The sequence below is a fragment of the Schistocerca piceifrons genome, chromosome X, assembly GCF_021461385.2.
Source record: "Schistocerca piceifrons isolate TAMUIC-IGC-003096 chromosome X, iqSchPice1.1, whole genome shotgun sequence".
NCBI classification, from domain to species: domain Eukaryota; kingdom Metazoa; phylum Arthropoda; class Insecta; order Orthoptera; family Acrididae; genus Schistocerca; species Schistocerca piceifrons.
In genome coordinates this window covers 252,642,725-252,666,807 of record NC_060149.1, presented here as the reverse complement: position 1 = coordinate 252,666,807, position 24,083 = coordinate 252,642,725, and the positions used below count along the sequence as shown (strand labels likewise).

At 39.5% G+C, this 24,083-nt stretch overlaps 1 protein-coding gene across 1 annotated transcript in view; it reads right to left on the bottom strand.

Annotated features, from left to right (window-relative positions):
* The window catches only part of LOC124721318 (ras-related protein Rab-39B), a 35,067-nt gene extending 12,689 nt beyond the window's left edge, over positions 1–22,378 (bottom strand). Inside the window, exons 1-2 of the mRNA XM_047246228.1 lie at positions 22,064–22,378; positions 14,726–14,835 (exon numbers count right to left, since the gene is read on the bottom strand). Coding sequence (XP_047102184.1) covers positions 14,726–14,835; positions 22,064–22,177 — 224 coding nt within the window. The 5' untranslated portion in view covers positions 22,178–22,378. The remainder of the gene's footprint in view (positions 1–14,725; positions 14,836–22,063) is intronic.
* Between the last annotated feature and the right edge of the window lie 1,705 nt (positions 22,379–24,083).

Genomic DNA, 24,083 nt, shown 5'->3' with positions numbered 1-24,083 from the left:
CAAACACCCAGTCCCCAGGCAGAGAAAATCCCCAACCTGGCCGGGAATCTAACCTGGGACCCCGTGATCCAGAGACAGCAACGTTAGCTACAAAGAAGGGCACCTCGTTTTGTATTATCGCGAAAGAGGGGAGATAATGTCACAGACATAATACGTGAATTGGAGTGGCAATCATTAAAACAAAGGCATTTTTCGTTGCGAAGGGATCTTCTCATGAAATTTCAATCACCAGTTTTCTCCTCCGATTGTGAAAACATTGTGTTGGCACCCACCTACATAGGGAGAAATGATCATCACAATAAAATAAGAGAAATCAGGGCTCGCACGGAAAAATTTAAGCGCTCGTTTTTCCCGCGTGCCGTTCGAGAGTGGAATGGTACAGAGACAGCTTGAAGGTGGTTCATTGAACCCTCTGCCGGCCACTTTATTGTGCACAGCAGAGTAATCACGTAGATGTAGACTGCGAGCTGCGGACTCCAACATGTATAAATACACCTCTGTAGTAATTTTTTGTTTCGCTCTCCAGTTCTGTAGTCATTTGTTTTGTATTTAACATTTTGAAAATGTTTGTTGAGCTGTTGCCTTCTAATTCCTGGTTGCATGTTGATTTGCAGTTGAGGACAGTGATTTTTTCAGCAGCAAATTGCCAGTTACTGAACTTACTTTTGTTCCCTTGCATAGCAGTGGTTTTGTCTGTTCTTTTACTGTATGTCCTACATTCCATTTACTGCATATTTAAATACAGATTTTTGGCTCAATGAGTTTATCTTGAGATTATAAGAAACATTGGATGTATTGTTTTTAAATTTCATACATGCATATGTATTTTTGCAGTCTTCTTGTTTTTTCCATTTCATGGATTTCTACACACACACACACACACACACACACACACACACACACACACACACGACTGATTTTTTCATATTACATATCATTTTCTTTCTTTATAGTCAATATTTCAGTTTTTAATGCCTGTTTTTTGTAGTGACTTAATAATTTTTGGGTTTCTTTTTGAGTTTACTATACTTAAAAGAGTGGTTGTTTTCTCATTAACAGCCATGGTATATCCACAGAAAATCATCACTGATGTATTTTAGGTTTACTTTTGTGCACTTTTTGTACAACCAGTAGTTGCACTTGACACACAAAACATCTTTCATCGCTTGCTTTTCACATTCTCTACACAAAGAGTGGTTTTCTTTTTTTGTTTTTTTAACAAGAGCTAAGTGCCACTATACTTCCCTATCAGCCATCTTTTCATCTTTTATTCTCAACTGGCTCCTTCACAAAATTATTACTGAAATCACTAAACATCACTGATGTCTAGCAATGAATTTGTGGTTATTTCTCGTACATGAGAACAAACCCTTTCTCCACACTGTAGCATTTTATTTATGCAATTTAACGGTGTCCATAAAGGAAAGAAATCAACGAGTTTTCCTCTTCCTGATTTACCTACAATAAGATGAGGGGGAGGGGGGTGTTGGTTTTTTGACCCTAATACATTGATCAACCAGAACTATTATGACCATTGACCTATCAATATAAACCTGTCGAAGCGATAGCAGCATCACCTAGCAAGGAACGACTGCTAGTCAGACACATGCATGGTGCATGTAGTATCAGTGAGCCTGTTGTCCGTGCGTAGAATGCGGGAGCCTCGCAATCCGCGTTTCCCTGAGGGCAGACAATGATGGCCCAGAGGCTCAGCAGATGCATTTTGGGAACTCCACAACTTTTCAAGTGTTTGACGAGTGCTGTGGTGTGGTGTCTCTCTTCAACCCATGGTGAAACCAAGGTGAAATCGTGTGTAGATGTCATGGTGTTGGATAGCCATCCCTTGCTACACATGTCCAACATTGTAGGCTAGGCAGTCTGGTTAAACAGGACAGGCAGTAAACTGTTGCAGAACTAACATCAGACTTTAATGCTGGGCAGAGTACAAGTTTGCAAGCACACAGTGCACTGAACACTCCCGACAATGGGCCTCCACAGCTGACAACCGAAGAATGTGCCAAAATTATTACCATGACACTGGCAACTACAACTGAAATGAGCATGTGACCATTGGCACTAGATGTTGGTGCAGTGGTGGAGTGTTGCATCTACACCTACATCTACATCTACATTTATACTCCACAAGCCACCCAACGGTGTGTGGCAGAGGGCACTTTACGTGCCACTGTCATTACCTCCATTTTCTGTTCCAGTCGCGTATGGTTCGTGGGAAGAATGACTGTATGAAAGCCTCCATGCACGCTCGAATCTCTCTAATTTTACATTCGTGGTCTCCTCGGGAGGTATAAGTAGGGGGAAGCAATATATTCGATACCTCATCCAGAAACGCACCCTCTCGAAACCTGTCGAGCAAGCTACACTGCGATGCAGAGCGCCTCTCTTGCAGAGTCTGCCACTTGAGTTTGCTAAACATCTCCTGTGATGAAACGCGCCGCTCTTCTTTGGGTCTTCTCTATCTCCTCCGTCAACCCGATCTGGTATGGATCCCACACTGATGAGCAATACTCAAGTATAGGACGAACGAGTGTTTTGTAAGCCACCTCCTTTGTTGACGGCCTACATTTTCTAAGGACTCTCCCAATGAATCTCAACCTGGTACCCGCCTTACCAACAATTAATTTTATATGATCATTCCACTTCAAATCGTTCCGCACGCATACTCTCAGATATTTTACAGAATTAACTGATACCAGTGTTTGTTCCGCTATCATATAATCATACAATAAAGGATCCTTCTTTCTATGTATTCGCAATACATTACATTTGTCTATGTTAAGGGTCAGTTGCCACTGACAAATCCCAATATCTCCATCATGCTGATGGGAGGGCACAAATCTGTCACCTTCCAGGGGAATTGCTGCTCAACACCTGTACTGCAGGATGGATACAAGTTGGCGGCGGCTCCATTATGCTCTGGAGAACATTCACGTGGGCATCCACGAGTCCAGTGGAACTCTCACAAGTAACGATGATGGCCAGAGAGTATCATACACTGGTTGCACATCACATACATCCCTTCTTGACGATCGCGTTTTGTGACAGCATCGGCATTTTTCAATAAGATAATGTGCCATGTCACGAGGTCAGTAGTGTGATGGAGCAGGAACCGAGGAACACAGTGGCAAGTTCCAATTGATGTGCTGGCTCATCCCCCCCCCCCCCCCCCCCTAATTCACCAGATCTGAACCCGACTGAACACACCTGGGATGTGATTGAACATGGTGTCAGAGCTCATCACCGCCGCCTCCCCTTTTCCCTGTAAAGTACTGGAATAAGGTGATGGGTGCATGTGTGTGTGCAGGAGCGTGCACATGCTCAGATGTGGTGCAAACTCCCTCCAGTGCCCTACCAGGCCCTCATTGTTTCCATGCCGCAATGCATCGCTGTTGTTACCTGTGCCAAAGGTGGACATACAAGCTATGAGGTAGGTGGTCATAACGTTCTGGCTGATCTGTGTATTTTTGTACATTATACTTAATTGTTTCTCCTATTTTTGCTTCTTTAGTGTGTTTGCTATTTCGGTTACTTTATTTCTCTCATTACTGCTTGTCTAAATAATGTAAAAGACGTAGCCCCAACATTAGTATCAACAGAAACTTTGTTTGCCACAATGGAGTTCTCACTATAGTAATTCTCGTGTTCCCAGATCCTCATCAAAACATAACATCCTGCTGTAAGAAATACTATTCTCTTACTCAAAATGAGCTGAAAGGACATCAATTCAATATATACAGTGTATCAGGAGGAAAGTTACATACTTTGAAGGGCAACAACATTAGCGATTCTGGGGGGGAAAAAAATTGTCCTTTTCTTAACCATATCAAACATACAGCCATTTGAAAATCACAGGGATCAGAGTCTTATGTTGTCCTTCACCAGCACTCACATGCTAGTACAGCCAATGCAACATTAGGCTGCGTTGTGTTGTCTTTACCAATAATTTCAATGTGTGTGTCAGATCTGTGATACTATTGATGACTTACTAGTCAGTCCAGATGTTTTAGATAACTGTCTTGATTGAGTATGGTATCTTTATTTCCTTCAAAATATGTTACCAGAATACTTTGAGAATATCCTTTTGACAACACAATGACTTGTGTACTTTCAGCATGACAGAATTCGTGCACATTCTGTAACGTTCAGTGACACAGTATTTAACAGGTACAGGTCCTGGGCACTGGATCGGCTGCAGTGGAGTCATTTCTTGGCCTCCAAGGTCACCTGATCTTACTCTTACTTGTTGCGGGACAGGCATAAGAGCAAATTCTGTAAGTGCACAGCGGACACAAAGGAGGAACTTCTTGCTCTTATTTTACATGCATGTGCTAAAGTAAAGGACTGTACGAATGAGAGACCAGCAACACAACAGTTACAAAATCTGCAAACTGCACTGCACCTGACAGGACTTTTGAACATCTTTTGTGAGGAAATTTACACAAACTAAACATTAGATCACAATGTTTCATTTACTAACACCTAAATTTGTCACGTTCTCCATCGTTTCCATTAGTTTCCTCAGAAACTTAGCAACAAGACATATGTTCACATGGCTTTTCTTCGGAATTACTATCATTCCTCAAAGCAAGCAATTTTCCTCTTGACCCACCCTTGATAAGAGAGGTGTAAGAAGAGGGAAGACATTCCAAAAACTGCCCATGCATGGAATGCTGTCTGAAAATGCTATGCCTTGAAGTAGTATTTTAGGCCAGCTAAGGATGGATGAATACTCATTCAAGTTTATTCCTGCTTAGGGAAGTCTGCTGAGTAGCTACCTCCAACACTGCCATTTCATTAGCAACGGGCTATTGCTTGAAACAACAGTGAAATTTTAGTAACTGCCACCAAAGTTGCATACCAGATAAAAGACAACAGGTTATGGCCTATGTGACTGCATGGACTATCATGTCATTTAATCATTTATTTGCAGGTCTGAAAGTAAATGACCTTATTAAGTACCAATGGTTGCTGCCCCTCTGGATAATGTGTCCCCCCTTTATTCTATATTTGAAGTGCCTACGGAACTGTGCGAGTTGTTAAAATCAGAGAAGCACTCTTCTCTTGTAGGTGTGAGGTATGCAAACTGTAGCTATTTAATCATTATAGTATGACCAGTATTACCTACATATTTTAGTGATACTGTAATGTTGAGGGTTTTTTTTTTTTTTTTTTGTGTGTGTGTGTGTGTGTGTGTGTGTGTGTGTGTGTGTGTGTGTGTGTGTTTGGCTTGTTGGATTCTGAACTTTGACACCAACTTTGCTGTTCTATTTCTTTCTGAATCAGATGACACCCACCACTAATTAAGCCAATAATCACAATTTTGAATAATTTGCCATTATGTAATATAATTTTTAATATGGTGTAGTACCTGGGACCTGTTTTTTTTTAGTGTGGATACATGAAGTGATTCCATTAACTTTTCTAAATGCCTAAATTGCCTCATTTTTGGTAACCCAATATTTTCACACAACAAAAATTTTCCTAGCCATTTTTCAAGTCATTCTATAACTTCTGAACAAACAACTTGTTCATACACTAGTCTTTAAATAGTCTCACGTCACCAAAAATGTGTTTGCTCTCAGTCTGTGTCCAATCCCAGCTGAGCCATCAAACATGTAACACCTACATTCCTGCTATTTGCTTACACTACTATTACGAGCAGTTTGTTCATGGAAATATTAGGTTGGTGCATAAGTTCATAGGCTTATTGTTTTGCATGTTGGTATTCCATTGCTATGGGTTTGTTTATTGTCTTTTTCATTTGTAGTTCACTGTTGCTATTTGAGTTGACATTTTGTCATTTAGAGATAGCAAGTGAAGCTGTGGATGCTAGAAAACAGAGTACCAAGTGGAGAAATCTTAACATTTCTGACATACCAGGTACGTCCACACAGTAAGTTAAATTTGGTTACATAAAACAAACGAGTACAGATACAGAAAAAATATTTATTGTGCAAAAAATCTACAACTGTTAAACAACTTTTCTACACAGCTTCCAAAATTTTGTAGGCACTTGTCATAGCGTGGCCCAAGTTTTTGTATGCCTTCTTCATAGAAGGTTGCCGCCTGTGTATTCTTCTTTCAGCTAGTCATCATCATTGAAATGTTGACCACCAAGGACAGATTTTAGGTGAAAGAAGATATGAAAGTCACTAAGAGCGAGGTCCAGTCTCTATGGAGTATGATCAAATGTGTCCCAGTGAAATTCCCATAAGAGTTGTTTGGTCACATTAGCCGTGTGAGGTCGGGCATTATCGCGGAAAAACAACACCACCTTTTGACAGTAATCCTCGGCACTTTTTCTGTATTGTGCGGCACAATTTCTTAATGGTCTCGCAGTAACCATATGCATTGATTGATAGGCCTCGTGGTAAGAAATCAATCAGCAAAATGCTTTTTCTGTCCCAAAACACAGTCTACATGACTTTTCGATGTGTCAAGATTTGCTTAGGCTTAACCTGCATTGGGGATGAAGTATGCCTCCATTCCATTGACTACAGTTTTGTTTCAGGGGTGTCGTACGATACCCAAGATTCATCCCGCATGACTATCTGAGAAAGAAACCCATTGTTCCTGGCAGATTAAAACTGTGTGCCAGACCGAGACTCAAACTCGGGACCTTTGCCTTTCGCGGGCAAGTGCTCTACCAACTGAGCTACCCAAGCACGATTCACAACCTGTCCTCACAGCTTCAATTCCGCCAGTACCTCGTCTCCTACCTTCCAAACTTCACAGAAGCTCTTCTGCAAACCTTGCAGAACTAGCACCCCTGGAAGAAAAGATATTGCCACATGGCTTAGCCACAGACTGGAGGATGTTTCCAGAATGAGATTTTCACTCTGCAGCAGAGCCTTTCGCGAGACACTGATTAAGCAACATAACAACACAGGCACTCAAGTGCTGCCTACCAGCAGGTGTTTCAATAAATGATATCTGGATACTTTTGCAAGTTCATAGCTGAGGGTGGCCAGTTGACTAGGCCAAAATAGTGTCTTATGGACATGTGGCAGTTTTCCCTAAATTTTATGGAATGAAATTAGGCACTGTCAATTTAATTATCAATGTAAATGTAATAACTTTCTCCAGAGAACTGGGGAACCTTCTCGTTATATTTTTTCAACTGCAAGCATTCACTTCACATAATTCCTTTGCATATCTATTATTGACATACAGGGTGTTCCAAAAAGATTCATCCAAATTTGCAAGACTATATCTTCTACAAAAATGAAGACAGAAACTTTGAGCAAATATTAATTAGAGCGTTACAGAGTTTTTATTTTCCACGAGCCACCTGATTTCACTATGGTGTATCTTTTGTACATTTGCACATACAAACTTATGATAAAAGTTTTCATTTGCCTTTAACAAATGGTCAAGTGTGCCCTCCATTAGATGTACAACAAATAACAAGATTAATGGTTGGTTGAAGTGACTGAAAAGTGAGGTTATCAGTCCCTTAGTCAAGAGATGCATCGCCTGAAGTTAGTGATATCACCTAGAAATTTGATCAAATTGTGACAGTATATAGGAATGTTAAAAATCGAGGCACTGAAATAAATATTGATGCCAGAGATAAGAAATAAATTGGAGATAGAGAAAGGTATATGGACCGGGAGGTACGCAGGTAGAGCAGACAGGGCTGCCCCATGGCTCATCTGTGGCAAAAAACTTCAACCACATCTGACCCCCACAAAGACTATGAATGAGCTAAGACAGTAACAGAACAAATTATGCCTTCTGGGCGGCAAATCGTCAACATTAAAATTCATAAGGCTAAAAGCTTAATGAACATCAATTGGACTGACTACAGTTATATCAGGTAAGAAAAATAATCACGTCAGCAGGTGGGTAGGGGGCAGGTGAGTTTCCCCAAGGCCTCAGCACAGACAGAGAGAGAGAGAGAGAGAGAGAGAGAGAGAAATCAGGCAACCTTTGATACCGATGTGAGATCCATACGCCCCTTATGGCCAACCCATCATTCAGGTGATACATTATTTAAAAATGCTCTTACATGGAAATGCCAGGGCAGTGGTGTCCATCCAATGGAAAAATCTAATTTTTGGAGTGTTCTCACAATTGTGGAAAAAGGCAGGTCTTCAGCATATCCAGGTGCGTGATTTCTGCAAGTGTCTTTTTTTGTGAAAAGAAACAGGCTGTACGTCATATTGTGAAAGGGGGGGAAACACATGACGCTTTGGAGATCCTCACTCTTGCTCATTCTCAAATTGGTGTGGTTCACTTTACCTCTTAAATGGAGCATAATTGCCATCTCCCTTATCCACATCCAGAATGAATTCACATAATTCTACATAATGTTCTCTCCATGATAAAGGGCTTTTAGCAACTTAATTCTGTATGGTTTGAAACACACCAGACATATGAGGAATGTCCAATTCTTGGCTGAACATGACTGTAGGTGTCTGTGGACAACAAGCACAACCCTGTTGAATATACTCTACATCTTGTCTGAGCACATGGTAGTAACCCGCAGATTTCTCTTCCCATAATGGTTTAACATTGCAAAGTAATACGAAATGGAACGAGCCCATAAGGTCAGTGGTAGGGAAGGTAAATGGTTGACTTCTGTTTATTGAGAGAATCATGTAAGTGTAGCTCATCTATAAAGGAGACTGTATACAACACTAGTGCAAACCATTATCGAGTTACGTTCAAATATTTGGGATCCCCATCAGGTCAGATTAAAGGAAGACATCAAAGCTATTCAGAGACATGCTGCTAGATTTGTTATTGGCATGTTCAATAAACATATGAGTATTATGGGGATGCTACATGAGAAATTGGAATCCCTGGAGGAAAGACTACATTCTTTTTGCAAAACACTATTCAGAATATTTAGAGAACCAACATTTGCAGCTGACTTCGGGACAATACTGCCGCTGAAGTGCATTAAAACAAAGGCAAGATAAGGGAAATTAGAGCTTGTATGGAGCCATATAGACAATCCTTCCACCATGCCTGCAGATATCATTGTTTAATGCTTCGAACTGTAGGAGTGCATTGCCACAATCTCAATGTAAACGGCACCGAACAATTTTAACAGAACTGCACCTGTTGGTTGCTATTTTATCACCATCTATACATGACACACAATGTTCACTTTGTGTGCAAAACTTCAGGATGAAAGTAACTTTCATGTGACGTGTCACTGCCAAGTGACATAGCTCGATGAAACTTTGACCATACATAGAAAGAACTGCTACATTATAGTACAGAAGTTAACGGAGAAATACACAATGAGACTAACTGAAATGACACTTTTAGTGAAAGACAGTAATTATATTGAAGTCACTGTGATTCTCGGTGGTACCTTGGGTATTACAAAAGGTGGGGCGTGGTTCTTTATAGTGTGTGCGACTGCAAGACAGCAATGCTTGCTCTGAAATGCTGGTTGTGGCCAGGAGTAGTTGGTCGCTGGTAAGGAGTTCTTGTGCTAGAGCATTCCATTCTTCCACCAACACAACTGACAACTACTGGATGATCATTCGAGCATATGGACATGGTGCAATATGTCTCCCCAACCCATGGCACACACTTGACAGGTTTTAGGTCAAGGGAACAGGCGGGCCAGTCCATTTATCGAAAATCCTCCGATTCCAAGAGCTTTTCAATCCACTCAGTTGAATGCAGTTGCGCACTGCCATACATAAAAATGAACTGTGGGATGAATGCATCCCTGGAAATAGAGACATGGGGAAGGAGTAAACTGTCACAATAATATTGATGGACGAGTGTACTGTGTTCAAAGATTTGGAGGTCTGTATGCCCATGTAACACTGCCTTCTCACACCATAGCACACAGACGACTAAAATGATAATTTTCAATCATATTTCAGGTGCATTGTGTGTTCCCACCTATTGCCATATTTGAGTATGTCCAGCACTGCCTAACATGATCATTTTGGTGCTCCAGGTGTCATGATGTGGTAGGTATAATGTTGCATTGGCGTAATGACCTCTAAATCTTTGAACATGGTACACTTCCTGGTCAGGGTTACTGGGACACTGTACTATTTCCCAATGTGTGTATTTTCAGGGGTGTGTTTGCCCCAACTTCATTTTTATGAATGACAAAGTGTGACTGCATTTAACTTCATAGCTGGAGCAGCTCTTTGAATGAGAGGACATTTGGCCAATGGACTAGCTCCCCTCCCCTCAACCTGACTTGAATACCACTGAGCACATGTGGGATGTGTTGGGAAGACGTACTGCAGGCACCAAATACCATCCAGCAGCTGACAGCCATGCTGGTGGAGTGACAGAATGCCCTACTGCAAGAACTCCATACCAAACTTGTGGTCAGCATAAGAGCATGTTGCAGAGCACTAATTGCCATCCATGGCAATCGTACACCCTATTAAGAACCATGTCCTGCCTTTTGTACTGTTCAGGGTTCCACCATAAATCATGGTGCCTTCAGTGTAATTATTGTCTTTGAATGTAAGTGCTATATTTGTTCATCTCATTACATATTTATAAAAAGTAGCAGGTCTTTCTATGTTTGGTTCAGATTTCATCGAGGTATGTTACTTGGGTGAGAGACATTATGCAAAAATTCCTTATGTCATTTTGTTTTGCACACCAGCTTATAGTTAAATACAGACAAACCTTGCCAGCAACTACATGAATCATTAATTTACAATTGCCACCAAGGTAAAGTCTTAGTTTCGCTGTGTGTGTTAAAATCTACATCAAGTTTCTATCTTCATTCATATACAAGATATATCCTCATGAAATCAGATGGATGTTTTTGAAACACCCTCTACATCTAATCTGTGTATAAGACAATCACATTGATAAAAATGAACTGATTAACTTCTGTGACTGGTGATAAACTACTCAGCAATCTTACATCCTAAATTAGCATAGTTTGATGGGAAGGTTCTGTCTTCACTACGCGTATCGCTCTCTGAAAATCTATACAGCTAGGTAATTGTGCCCTTTTCACATTCATATTCTTTCTACTGTTTTCACAATCACAGCGACTTTTTGGAAACAGTTTTCATTCTGTTAACTTTCAATACTTTTTACAGGTAATTCCCCTGAGTAAGGCACCCAATGCCTTCCATTTTGGATGAGTCTTTATACACTTAACAACTGGGGTTGAAGTTAAGATCTCAAACCCTGAAATAAATGGCATTTCATTACTGTATTGTACAGTAATCGCTGAAGCAGAAACACACACACTGAAGTGACAAAAGTCATGGGATAGCGATATGCACACACATAGATGGCAGTAGTATCATGTACACAAGGTATAAAAAAAAGCAGTGGATTGGAGTAGCTTTCATGTGTATTGAAGAGATTCTTATGAAAAGGTTTCTGATGTGATTATGGCTGCACCACAGGAATTAACAGACTTACTGTGAAATGGTGGTTGGGACTAGACATATGGGACATTCCATTTCCGAAATTGTTAGAGAATTCAAAATTCCATAATCCACAGGGTCAAGAGTGGGCTGAGAAGAACACATTTCAGGCATTACTTCTTACCACAGGCAAAGCAATAGCTGACAGCTTTAACTTAATGACAGAGCAATGGTGTTTATGAACAGTTCTAAATGCTAACAGACAAGCAACACTGCATGAAATAACCACAGAAATCAATGTGGGATGTATGATGAACGTATCCATTAGGACAGTGTGGTGAAATTTGGACTATGGCAGCAGATAAGTGACCCGAATGCCTTTACTAACAGCACGACATCGCCTGGAGTGTCCCTCCTGGGCCCACGACTGTATCAGTTGGTCCCTACGCAACTGGAAACCCATGGCCTGGTCAGACGAGTCCTGATTTCAGTTGGTAAGAGCTGATGGTAGCATTCAAGTGTGGTGCAGACCCCATGAAGCCATGGACCTGAGTTGTGAACAAGCTACTGTGCAAGCTAGTGGTGACTCCATAATGGTGTGGGCTCTGTATACATGGAATTAATGGCATCCTCTGTATGTTCGACTACTTGCAGTCATTCATGAATGTCTTGTTTGCAAATAATGAGGGAATTTTTATGGATGACAATGTGCCATGTAATCGGGCCGCAACTGTTCAAGTATGGTTTGAAGAACATTCTGGAAAATTCAAGCAAATGGTTTGGCCACCCAGAACAACACAAATCACTTAAAACATTTATGGGACATAATCGAGAGAACAGTTCATGCACAAAATCCTGCACTGGTAACACTTTCACAATTATGGGCAGATATAGAGGCAACATGGCTCAATATTTCTACAGGGGACTTCGAACGGCTAGTTGAGTCCATGCCACATCGAAGTGCAGCACTACGCTGAGCAAAAGGAGGTCCATCACCATATTAGGAAGTTTCCCATGACTTGTGGCCTCAGTGTCAAGCTTCCAGTAAAAGGAGGGGGTTATGGTCAGACAGCCTGTTGACGGAGTGAGTGCTGTGTATCTGAACACTGGTAATTATCAGTTTTTGGCTTAGGAACCACATATTTGCCATAAGGGGCAGGTGATTGTGCTTAAGCCACCATGCTGTAAGCTATTTTTGACAACAATAAATCGTCACAAAAATTTGTCTGAATATTCTAAATTGAAGTGGCAGTGTTAATGGTGCCTTTACAATTCAGTAAAATGGCATGATACCACTGGTACAGAACACAGCTGGTGCTAAAGTCGGTGATATCACATCACATGTTTCATCTCTGCCTCTGGAATCTGTTTCTAGGGTATTTATTCATATGCACAACCACTGACTAACTGATATCGTAATCTGAAAATTGTAAGACTGTAGTATGGAAGTCTACACAGCACATCTGTGGATAAATTACTTGAGAGAAACAAGTGTAAGGCCTTCTACTGTCATGCTTAACATATTCAGTCACTATCAGAAATGGAGCTGAAATGGAGAAATTTCCGTATTATGATTTTTACAATTTCAGAAAGAGTTTGGATGAGAATCAGACAACTGAATATTTGTATTTGGTCATCTGTGTTGTTCTGCATTCATGGCCACAGACTCATGACAAAGCCAAGTGCAAAGACTGGCAGTTAACCCTTGACATAATCAAATACAATGTCATGTAAGTAAACAAGTAGAATGATTTGATGATGATGTGTAACAACATTCCCTGTACAACCACTGGACTGAAATATAACTAACAAATAATTAAGTATTCAGTCGCAGTAATTTAATATGGTATGGCCCATAAACCTAGTTGTGGAAAAAGTAGACAAATTTTCAGCAGCAAAATAATGAAATGTAATTCACCCACAAAGTCATTCTTGCCTGGAGTTATCAGGCATCAACCTGGAAACCTTAGCAAGTTGGCTTAACAATAGATGATGATTCAAAGAAGAGCTGCATGGTCTGTTTCATCAACAAGATGATATCACAGAAATGCTCACTCTCCAATGAAAGATGCTGACAAGGGAACCTCCCCATCGCATCCCCTTCAGATTTAGTTATAAGTTGGCACAGTGGATAGGCCTTGAAAAACTGAACACAGATCAATCGAGAAAACAGGAAGAAGTTGTATGGAACTATGAAAAAAATTAATAAAATATACAAACTGAGTAGTCCATGCGCAACATAGGCAACGTGCAGGAAAATCTGAGCAGAGCAGCGTCGTGGTCCCGTGGTTAGCGTGAGTAGCTGCGGAGCGAGAGGTCCTTGGTTCAAGTCTGCCCCCGACTGAACGTTTTATTTTCGCAAAGTTATGATCTGTCCGTTCGTTCATTGACGTCTCTGTTCACTGTGATAAGTTTAGTGTCTGTGTTTTGCGACCGCACCGCAAAATTGTGCGATTAGTAGAGGAAAGGACGTGCCTCTCCAATGGGAACCGAAAACATTTGATCACAAGGTCATAGGTCAACCGATTCCTCCACAGGAAAACACGTCTGATATATTCTATACGACACTGGTGACGGCATGTGCGTCACATGACAGGAATATGTTGTCGGCCCACCTAACTTGTACACTTAGCGAATGGGTAAAAAGATTCTTCTACCTTGCCCGATTTAGGTTTTCTTGTGGATGTGATAATCACTCCCAAAAAAAGTGATGAAAACATAAGAGTTTGTCACATAAACTGACAATAAAAAATTCAACTTTTCACTCGAGGGAAGACTTGAACCTAGGACCTCTCGTTCCATAGCTGCTCTCGCTAACAACGGACCACGGCGCTCCTTGACTCCCAGTCTCCTTGATGTTGCCTATCTTCGAATGGACTACTCAGTTTGTATATTTTACTAATTTTTTTCATAGTTCCACACAAATTCTTCCTGTTTTCTCGATTGATCTGTGTTCAGTTTTTCAAGGCCTATCCACTGTGCCAACTTATAACTAAATCTGAGGGGGGGTGCGATGGGGAGGTTCCCTTGTAAGAAAGTAGCCTTTGGATCATTAAAAAGCTTACACTTCAAATTCTCAGTATGCACAATGAAAGACCAGTCAAGAAATGGTATCTCCCACATACATCTTGCGTAATATCTTAACTTGTCACCCACTGGATATATGATATGGTTGTCTGACTGTATGCTGTGTGCTGCAGCTTAAGAGTCTGCTAACAAATATTGTAAATTTGCACTTTCATGGAATTAATGGAAAAAAAGTTGTCCTCGACTCAAAGATCATTTGAACACATCAACACCTAACATTTTCCCACACACAAAAATCCAAGTTAATTGTAACAATACTGGTTATTTTAGGGGAGGGGCATTTCAAATCATACCTGAATCTCTCTTGTCCAGCTGTGTCCCAGAGTTGAAGTTTTATTCTGGTGCCATCTTTCACTTCTATGAGACGAGCAAAAAAGTCAACACCCACAGTCGGATCTGAAAGCTGAAATGTCAATACAAACAAGTTAATTTCTTTAAGTGCATTAAGTAATGTTTCAAACAATTGAAAAATCACTATCTCCAGGCTAGCTGAAAATAATGGTAAATGGAAGAAAACAGGTACACTTCACAGCACAAAGTAATGGTAGCAGCTGAAATTTGAATTGCCTAGTAAGTTACACAATAGCCTATCACATTATATACAGTAACATTCATAAAGGTAAAGAATGTGTGCAACTGAATCTGAGGGAGTTATGGCTTATTAACATTCATATGTGTGTATTGCAGACTAATCCTGTTGGAAATAGATTACTGACTCAGGACAATTGTTTCAATGGTGGAACAACATTACCTATAATATGAGCATTCTGGGCAGCATCCCAAATCGATGGGAAAAAATTCATCTCCAAACTCTGATATATTTGGCATTGATACACACCACGGAAATTATACACTCTTATGGGACTGTTACTCCCTGCAGAAAACAGATTGATTGGAAAATATTACAAAAGATATTTTCCGAAACAAACACTTTGTTGGTCATGTCAATGATTATCACCTGAATTTCCCCTAATTGGCTGCACATTTGTTTTGCAGACCAACCTGCCAAAGCCAGTGCCAAACTGTATCAACTGATCTTGGAAGAGCAGTAGTATATTTCAACCAGACTGTGTTTAAAAACAATTTGCTGTTATGTGCACACAGTTTCAGGATAATGAACTGGTGGTGTTCACATCAACTTCTAGTTTCTACATATCTGCTGGATTTTTTCCAGTATTGTGATATGGTTTTATCCATCATCCTACAGTGTGCTCAGTGATGCCATCAAATTCTCTTCCTCCACAAGAGCAGTTTTACAGACACTGACAGCCTCTTGACATAGCTCATGAATAAAGCAGGTGGACTCAAAGCATGGTGGTTCAGGTATCTGACCCAGAATTGTGTACTGCCATTAGCTATTACGAGACAGAAAGTGTAATGACAGAAGTAAATTGCCACGTCTGGCCATATGTCAGTGCAGCAGAATACTGCATCACACATACAGAATGTTTAAGATGATAAATTACTCAAAAATGGCATTCCCCTATGGGTGAGCTGATCCTACAAGGAAGTTCAACAGTTTAATCTCTGCATGTCTCCCTACATGGTTTAAGCCAACTAGGCCTTATAGGACTTAATTTTTGAAACAACTAAGGTCAACAGTCACCACACTGGACCACTTTACTACTTTGAATGAGGGACTGGTTGCAGTCATCAGAGCAATTACTTACAAACCAGGACATCGTGGGTTCAAGTCGCTGCTGTTATGTCTTTTTTTTTTTTTTTTTTTTTTTTTTAATTATTTTTCACGTCGGTACTTAGAAGTACATTTGTATGGCATGAATGGCTGGGAGACCCTCAAGAGTGATTTTCAACAACCTGTTTGCAATTCTTGCAATTGGATGCCACTTTGGCAATGTGTGAGCCCTTAACTTACTCCAGTATTCCTATTGAGAAAGGGCACCTACAGTTTAACACAGAGTCTGAAACATGTCATTCCTAGTGTATCTTCACATCATTTACTGGATATTTAGAAGTCTCTGATAAAACTGAAGGCTAACTTTACTTTGTGCAATAATAAATAATATAGGTAAAAAATAGTACAATACACAAGTCTAGATAACCATAATGCTTATTGTCCTGTATGATAATTAAAATAGTCTCCAAGCATTAATTACTTAATAAATTAATTACACATAGACTTGATTCCATGAATATAATTAAGATTCATTTTCTGGCGACTATAGCAAAAGTGAATGAGCCAAAGTGTTTTTATTCAATTTGCATGGTGCAGAAGATAGTGTTTTGAATGCTATGACTTTTAGGCCTATCACTCATTACACTGTTAAGATTAAATTCAGGAAGACTCCCTAAATGATAAAAAAGATAAGTAGTAGATTTATCATCTCTGGAACAGAAAGCCTAATGACTTAAGCATTTGTGCAAGCGTTTTGAGTGGCCCCTAACTGGTGGATTGTAGGGTGTAGCCTGCCCTAATTCGAATTCAGTAATATAATCACAAAAAAGCCTTACTGGTGGTGATGGCAGTGCTGCGTAGACTGAATAAACAGCTTTTAATAATCCCCACTGCCACCCCCCTTTCTGCTAGACTGCAATGGACTTAATTTCTGTATTACTCTTTTTCTTCTTCTTTTTGTAGAAGTCGGAGTCAACCCATATAAGTAGATTAACAACAAGTGTTGGCAATAGTTTTGTTATACTTGCCACAACAAGTGACCCTCACTGCTATTAATTTTCAACAGTAGTTGAGACTTTTTTTTAATTTATTTTTTTATTTTAGACTGTAGAATGTCATGTTGAGTTCCAACGTTATCTTCTTTTCTACAAGAGACGCATACTACATGGGAAAAAAATTCCCTGTATTTCAATGGCATGCTGTTAATTTTAACAGTGTATGTGACAGCTGCTAGGCTGTGGTCCAAAAACTGTTGCAACTAATGTTGAAAATGAACAGCAGATCATTGTGACACAGGGATTTTTCCCCCCATATATATGGAATGGAAGAGAAAGGAGATACTTTTGAAACTTAACATTGACATTCTTGGCAAGGTTGTTAGGGTCCATATTAATGGTCTGGAAGGGTACCTATGGCTTGTGTGGCTCATTGGAATACGTCTATAAAACAAATAGGCCACTTTTTTAATAACATTTTAAGTAATGACTGCTCTCAAGTGTTTTAAAAATGGCATATTGCATTTAATTTGCACCATTGCTGTATTGGAGCGACTGTGTAATTTTCTGCCACAGATTTTTGTGCTTTAAAGTGTACATTCCAGTGGCAGTGTTCCATGGAGTACAAGACACTCCCATCCATTCACAATCACAGAAATCCACCTACACAGTAGAAACCACTTAACACTAAAATCAAAGTCTTAGCTACTACCATCTGCACAGGACAACTGCATCTAACCATTGCATTAATTCTAACTGCTAGATTTCTTACACAAACCAGTTCATTAATAAAACATTCCTCATGTTAAAAGCACTGAAAATACGATTTTATTTAATATTTACTGACAGTATTAGGCAGGAAGGTTTTGTAGCAAACCAACTACTATCCAAAGGTAAAATAACACACTGTTCTCTGTAAATCAATGAGCACATTTGTGGGTCGTAAGACCTGCAACTGGCTTAAGCTCTTCACAGCCATTGCAGGTAAATTATATTTGACTGCTCTCATATACTTAGCAGGGTGGTGGTGTCAAGACCGCGTGATATTTCACCAAGTTGACTTCTTGCCGCTCAGAGTTCTGTGTAATGAGCAGATAAAAAGTGCAATGATTATACAAAGATATCCTGTCACGAGGACTACATTAGGATGGGAACAAGTTAGCTTGAGAAAATACCACACAATCTGTGTGATGCCACCCAGCTGAATGTCATAAAGCTGCAAGCACTAGAATACCAACACAAACTGACACGTAGCATGTAATTATTTTTTTCCATTTTAGCCCTGCATTGCTATGAATTGCTACAGTATACCATACACTATAAGGATTTATGGCCCCATCTCTTATCCCTTTAGAACAATTTTAAACTTTCAACATTTAGTTTGTAACTAATAAAGGTCTGAAAATCTTTTTGTGTCAATACATATTCATACCGTGCAAACGACCGTGATACGCATGGCACTGTACCAGTTATTAGGATTTCTTGTTGTTTCATTCACGTATAGAGTGCGGGAAGAATGATTGATTGAATGGCTCCGTGCTTGCAGTAATTATTCTAATCTTATCCTCATGAGCCTTATGTGGGCAATACGTACAGCATTTTAGCATATCCCTAGAGTGATCATGTTCCCGAAACTTTGTTAACAGACTTTCTGGGGATTAAACAAACCTGTGATCATTTGCACTGTCCCCCTCTGTATGTGTTCAATACCATCTGTTGATTCTATTTGGTATGTGTCCCACACACTCAAGCAATATTCTAGAACCGGTTGCACGACTGATTTTTAAGCAGTCTTTTATCAATTGATTGCACTTCCCCAGCATTGTACCAATAAACTGAAATCTACCACCTGCTTTACCCAAGACTAAACCTATGTGGTCATTCCATTTCAATATCTCTACAAAGTATTAAACCCAGGTATTTTGTATGAGTTAGCTGATTCTAACAGTGACTCACTGATATTATATTCGTAGAATATTTTGTTTTTTTTTTCATTTTGTGAAGAGCAAAATTTTATGTTTCTGAACATTTACAACACATTGCCAATCTTTGCACCACTCTGAAATCTTATCAAGATATGACTGAATATTTATGCAGCTTCACTCAGTATTTCATTATAGATACCTGCATCAACTGCAAAAAACCCCGATTTTACTGTTAATATTGTTTGGAAGGTCGTTAGTATACAACATGAACAGCAAGGGTCCCATCAGACTTCCTGGGGCACACCTAATGTTACTTCCACATGTGACGATAACTCTCCATCCAAGGTTGATGGCGTGTCCTCCCTACCAAAAAGTCCTCAATCCAGTCACAGATTTCACTTCATATGATCATTCTTTTGACAATAAGAATAGGCGTGGTACTGAGTCAAATGCTTTTCAGAAATCAAGAAACAGAGTATCTACCTGGTTTCCTTGATCCAGTGATATTCACTAATATTCCTATTATCTGTATAGTCCACAACTCCACCACATGCACTGCAGCACATTTACATTAATGACTCTGCACAACCCATTAACTCCAATTTAATGAACTATGCAGCTGACACCTCAATTTTATTCTAGGGTTGAGTAGGAATAGTAGCAACATATTTTAGCTCCTTGCACACACACCCACACTGAGGGAGGACTCGAACCTCCGGCAGTAGAGGCCGCGGGATCGGTGACATGACTCCTAAAACCGCTCGCCCACTCTGTGCAGCAGGCAGCTGTCACCACACTAACAAATAATGCACATAACATCCAGGCAACAAGCTGTAAATGTCTGGGTTTATACACTGATGAAAATCTGGTGGACAGACCACATTAATTTCATATACACAAAAGTCAGCTGGTGCTTACATCTCCTTTGCCAGCTCACAAAGATGGTTCCTACCAAAACATTAAAAATAGTATGCTATGAAATGTATCACTACATGACTGAATTATTTGCACTGTACTGTTGATACAGATACTGAGAAAATACACATGGGATAATGAGATAGGCCACAGAGAATCCCACTGGGGAAAGAGAGAGAGAGAGAGAGAGAGAGAGAGAGAGAGAGAGAGAGAAATATTATCTTCACACTACTTAATTACATTTTTTTATGGACCAACAAATAAATTATGAAGTGCAGTGATGTAAATGATCACAACACCGGGATAAATATGACTACCTCTAGCAAAGTACAAAATTAAAAGTGACAGATCAAAACCTATGCATCAATGTTTGTTAATGAACTGCCAAACTAAGAACATGTATGGGGAATCATTTTAACACAAAATTCAAATCGGTTCTGATGGAAAAATGTTTACATAAAGTCAATGAATATTAAGACGCAGCTTGTGATATGAACCAGTGGCACATCAGCTGTAAACTAAGAAATTATGAAAGATATAAGCTGCAACAGTTTCAAAGTAGCATTTGCAAATATAATTATTTAACACCTATTTATAGCATTTGCAAAATCTACCCTTTTGACAGCTACATTTTAAACAGTTTGCATCATCTGGCTATTGCTGTTATTGCTCTTAAATCATTTGCTATTAAGCCATTTAAGCAATTCATTTAAGAATACTCTTTTGTGTTCCAATTACATTAAACTAGACATTGCACACTTCTCTCCACTGTTACAGTAAGATTCTAAAATATAACATATTCCAAGCAGCACCGTTTAATGTGAATCAGATTAGCAAGGATTGACAATTTTTGAAGTATTTCAAAAACTGAACAGAAATATTGTATTTTACAGTTTTGAAGTAAAGGTCATTAACAGATAGTTGGAGAATCATTGGAAGCAATCTGCTATGACCTGTTAAACGAAAAATCCCAGTATACAACACATGTGATTTTAGGAAACCACAATAAAACAAAATTAGGACAGCTGGATATTGACTTCTACCCCCCATACCTTTGCCACATAAATGTCTTGTGTCTTAATAGCAACACCATTCACAATGAGAAAATTTAATACGTTAACTGACTCATGTCTGCTATGTGTACTTGATGAAACTAGCCTTCATGAAATAGTGAAATGACTACAGTTAAGTCAAATTTATTAAATCTAAAAACACAGGTGTAACATAACTTTAATAAAATGCACAACTCAAATCGTCGAAAGACTACTTGTGGAGTGGACTGCTCATGATATACGTATAACACATGCTGCTCAAGTAAAAGACATTTTTAACATCCTTCTGCAAATTTACTGTTATACCAAATGTGTACAAAGACAAAAGTTTGTTGGCATTGACAGTTCTCATTTTGTTAACCAGGTAGGAAAATACAGAAAAAATTAATATTTGTTATGTTTAACTCACCTTTTCACGTAACTACTTGCAGAAAATTTAAAAATGTCGGTGCATTCAATAAGTATGATCTGAATAGAGCATCTGACATGGCAATGAAAGAAAGTACACACCCCGCCAAAAAAATAAACGTGTTAAATATTCGTATAAACGTCTCCCACACGTAAACACTGACACCGATGAAAAATATTAAAAGGTTTAAACAATCCAGCGGGGAAATGACAACTACTTTCCGAGTGAACCATATTTCAAATGGTGCAAATGGCTCTGAGCACTATGGGACTTAACTTCTGAGGTCATCAGTCCCTAGAACTGAGAACTACTTAAACCTAACTAACCTAAGGACATCACACACATCCATGCCCGAGGCAGGATTCGAACCTGCGACCGTAGCGGTCGCGCGGTTCCAGACTATAGCGCCTAGAACCGCTCGGCCACCTCGGCCGGCTGAACCATATTTCAACAGCATAATAAAAACGCAACAATGTCATTTCTATGGATAAAGTACACACACAATTTGGTGATATAAAATATTTTACGCTTCAGATCAACAAACAATTACAGTACATGGAGGTTTAGAAAAGAGCTGTATCGTGCCTCTTCCGATCTTACGCCAAACAATCTAGCTACTCCCACGCGCGTTCACCATACGATCAAAACATTCGAAACGTTCCACAACACTTCTTAAAATGTAATGAAAAGTTTACTTACCTCAGCGAATTTTCCGTCCGTGAAATACTTCAACAATGAACTTTTACCAACTGTACTGTCGCCGATTAATATCAAACGAAACTGGTAGTCGAAAATTGGTTCAACCATTTTCATATGTTTTAATCTGTTTGCGCGGTAGTAACTCTTATTATACACATCGTCAACACACTCAGAACTACTCTCTCGACACAACCTTTAACCCTAAACACAGATAGATTTGTTTTCTTTTACTATCATTACTACATCCTTGGTATATCAGCTGAGTGTGACACAATACGCCACCTTTGACTGGACTTTAATTGCCAACCTAACGTCCTACCACAACAATATTTCGGAAAATCCATAATGAGTGTAGTAAAGCATAGCGAAATTTCACATATTCCTGAATCTCATAGATATCATAATATCATATTGTTTTACGTGTGTGTCTGCTCTTCGGTGCAAATGCACCGAAGTGACGGAGGAAGAAGATTAGAATATTTCCGTTTGTGAGACAATACCTCAGTAGATATTTTTTCCTCTTGACAACAATGGATAATTTTGTAAGCGTATATATGATTGATTGCATTTCCCACTGACCATGCAAGTAATGACCCTTACAGTAATTGTTTTAAGAGTTTTTTGTTGGACAAATTAGTGCATGGTGGTGTTTGAAATTTGCTTTACACGTTACTTTTATGGTGTTTTATTAACAATTTCTTTACCACAAAACCCAACAGATACAATCTAGAATCAGACAGATCTGTGTAAGTACAAAGTAAGAAATTATTTGGATTGGAATTTGTCTTGCTTTCGGTTGAAATGATCGTTTATGTCTGTCTGTCTTTACATTACTTTGAATTTTTCGAATTCCTTCCGTTTATAAACAGTAGAAACAAAATCATTTATTATAGAATGCTACCACTTCTCAGTTCTTACAATCTCACCTCAGTTTTCACACACGTCTGAAAGACTTTTTCAGTCATTTTCTCCAAGCCACTATTCATTTCTCTTTTAAAGATCTTCCTAGCGCTTCCGTCTTCTTTCGTTTGAGTCCTTATTTGAGGTAGTTGTTTCAATTAAACTTATCAGCAGACTGGAGAAAATTCTTGGAATCACACCTTCATGCAGATTTAGTCAAGCTCCTGGTTATCTGTTCTCAATTTCTTTCAAATATTTGAATGTATCATGTCTGCTTCAAAAGACGGTACTTCACACAGACATCACAAGAACCGCTGGCTACGAGGTTGTCAGTCGTTTCGCGTATTTAGTTCTCTTGTCACTGATACTGGTGATTGCGAGCCTGAGATCCTTAGGTGCATTTTGATTGCGAGGAAATCTGCAGCAGAACGTGCTTGCATTTGGAAGGAAGCGAGAGTATCATTGCCAAGACAGCTCACCGTCATCCGATCTCTTATCTTCCCTATCGCGACCTATGAAGCAGAGACGTGAACGATGAAGACAGCAGACTGTAGCAGGATTGATGCTCTGGAAATGTGGTGCTCTAGAAGATCGCTCCGAATATCATGGACCGCACATTGAACTAAGGAATCTGTCCTGAAATAGCTCAGCACCAGAACACGACTGTGTGCTCTGTCAACCAGCAGCAGTTGAATTTATTTTTTTTCACATTGCCAGAAGTCTAGAGACAATGGAAAGAACAATCTTAGAGGGAAAAGTCGGCAGCTGAAGACCTAGATATACGCACCATTGAAGTGGACAGCCCACATTAAGTCTCCGTCAATCCATTATGGCCTGGGAGACATCGGCTGGTACATATTTCTCGATTCAAAAAACTGTACCAACAGCCGTAAGTTTTCGTTTATTTTATATCTCAGATGCATACAATTATATAAAATAAACCAATACATACAACTGTTGGTAAAGTTTTTTGAATCAAGAGAAAGACCAGATTAAGAGCTTGACCAGGATGGGCTTGCAACAAGCAGTCTGAGTCATGAAGGTATGGGGGAGGGAGGGGGGGGGGAGATCATGGGTCACACATGGTCAAACACACTTTGTCACAGGTAGGAGAAGTAGG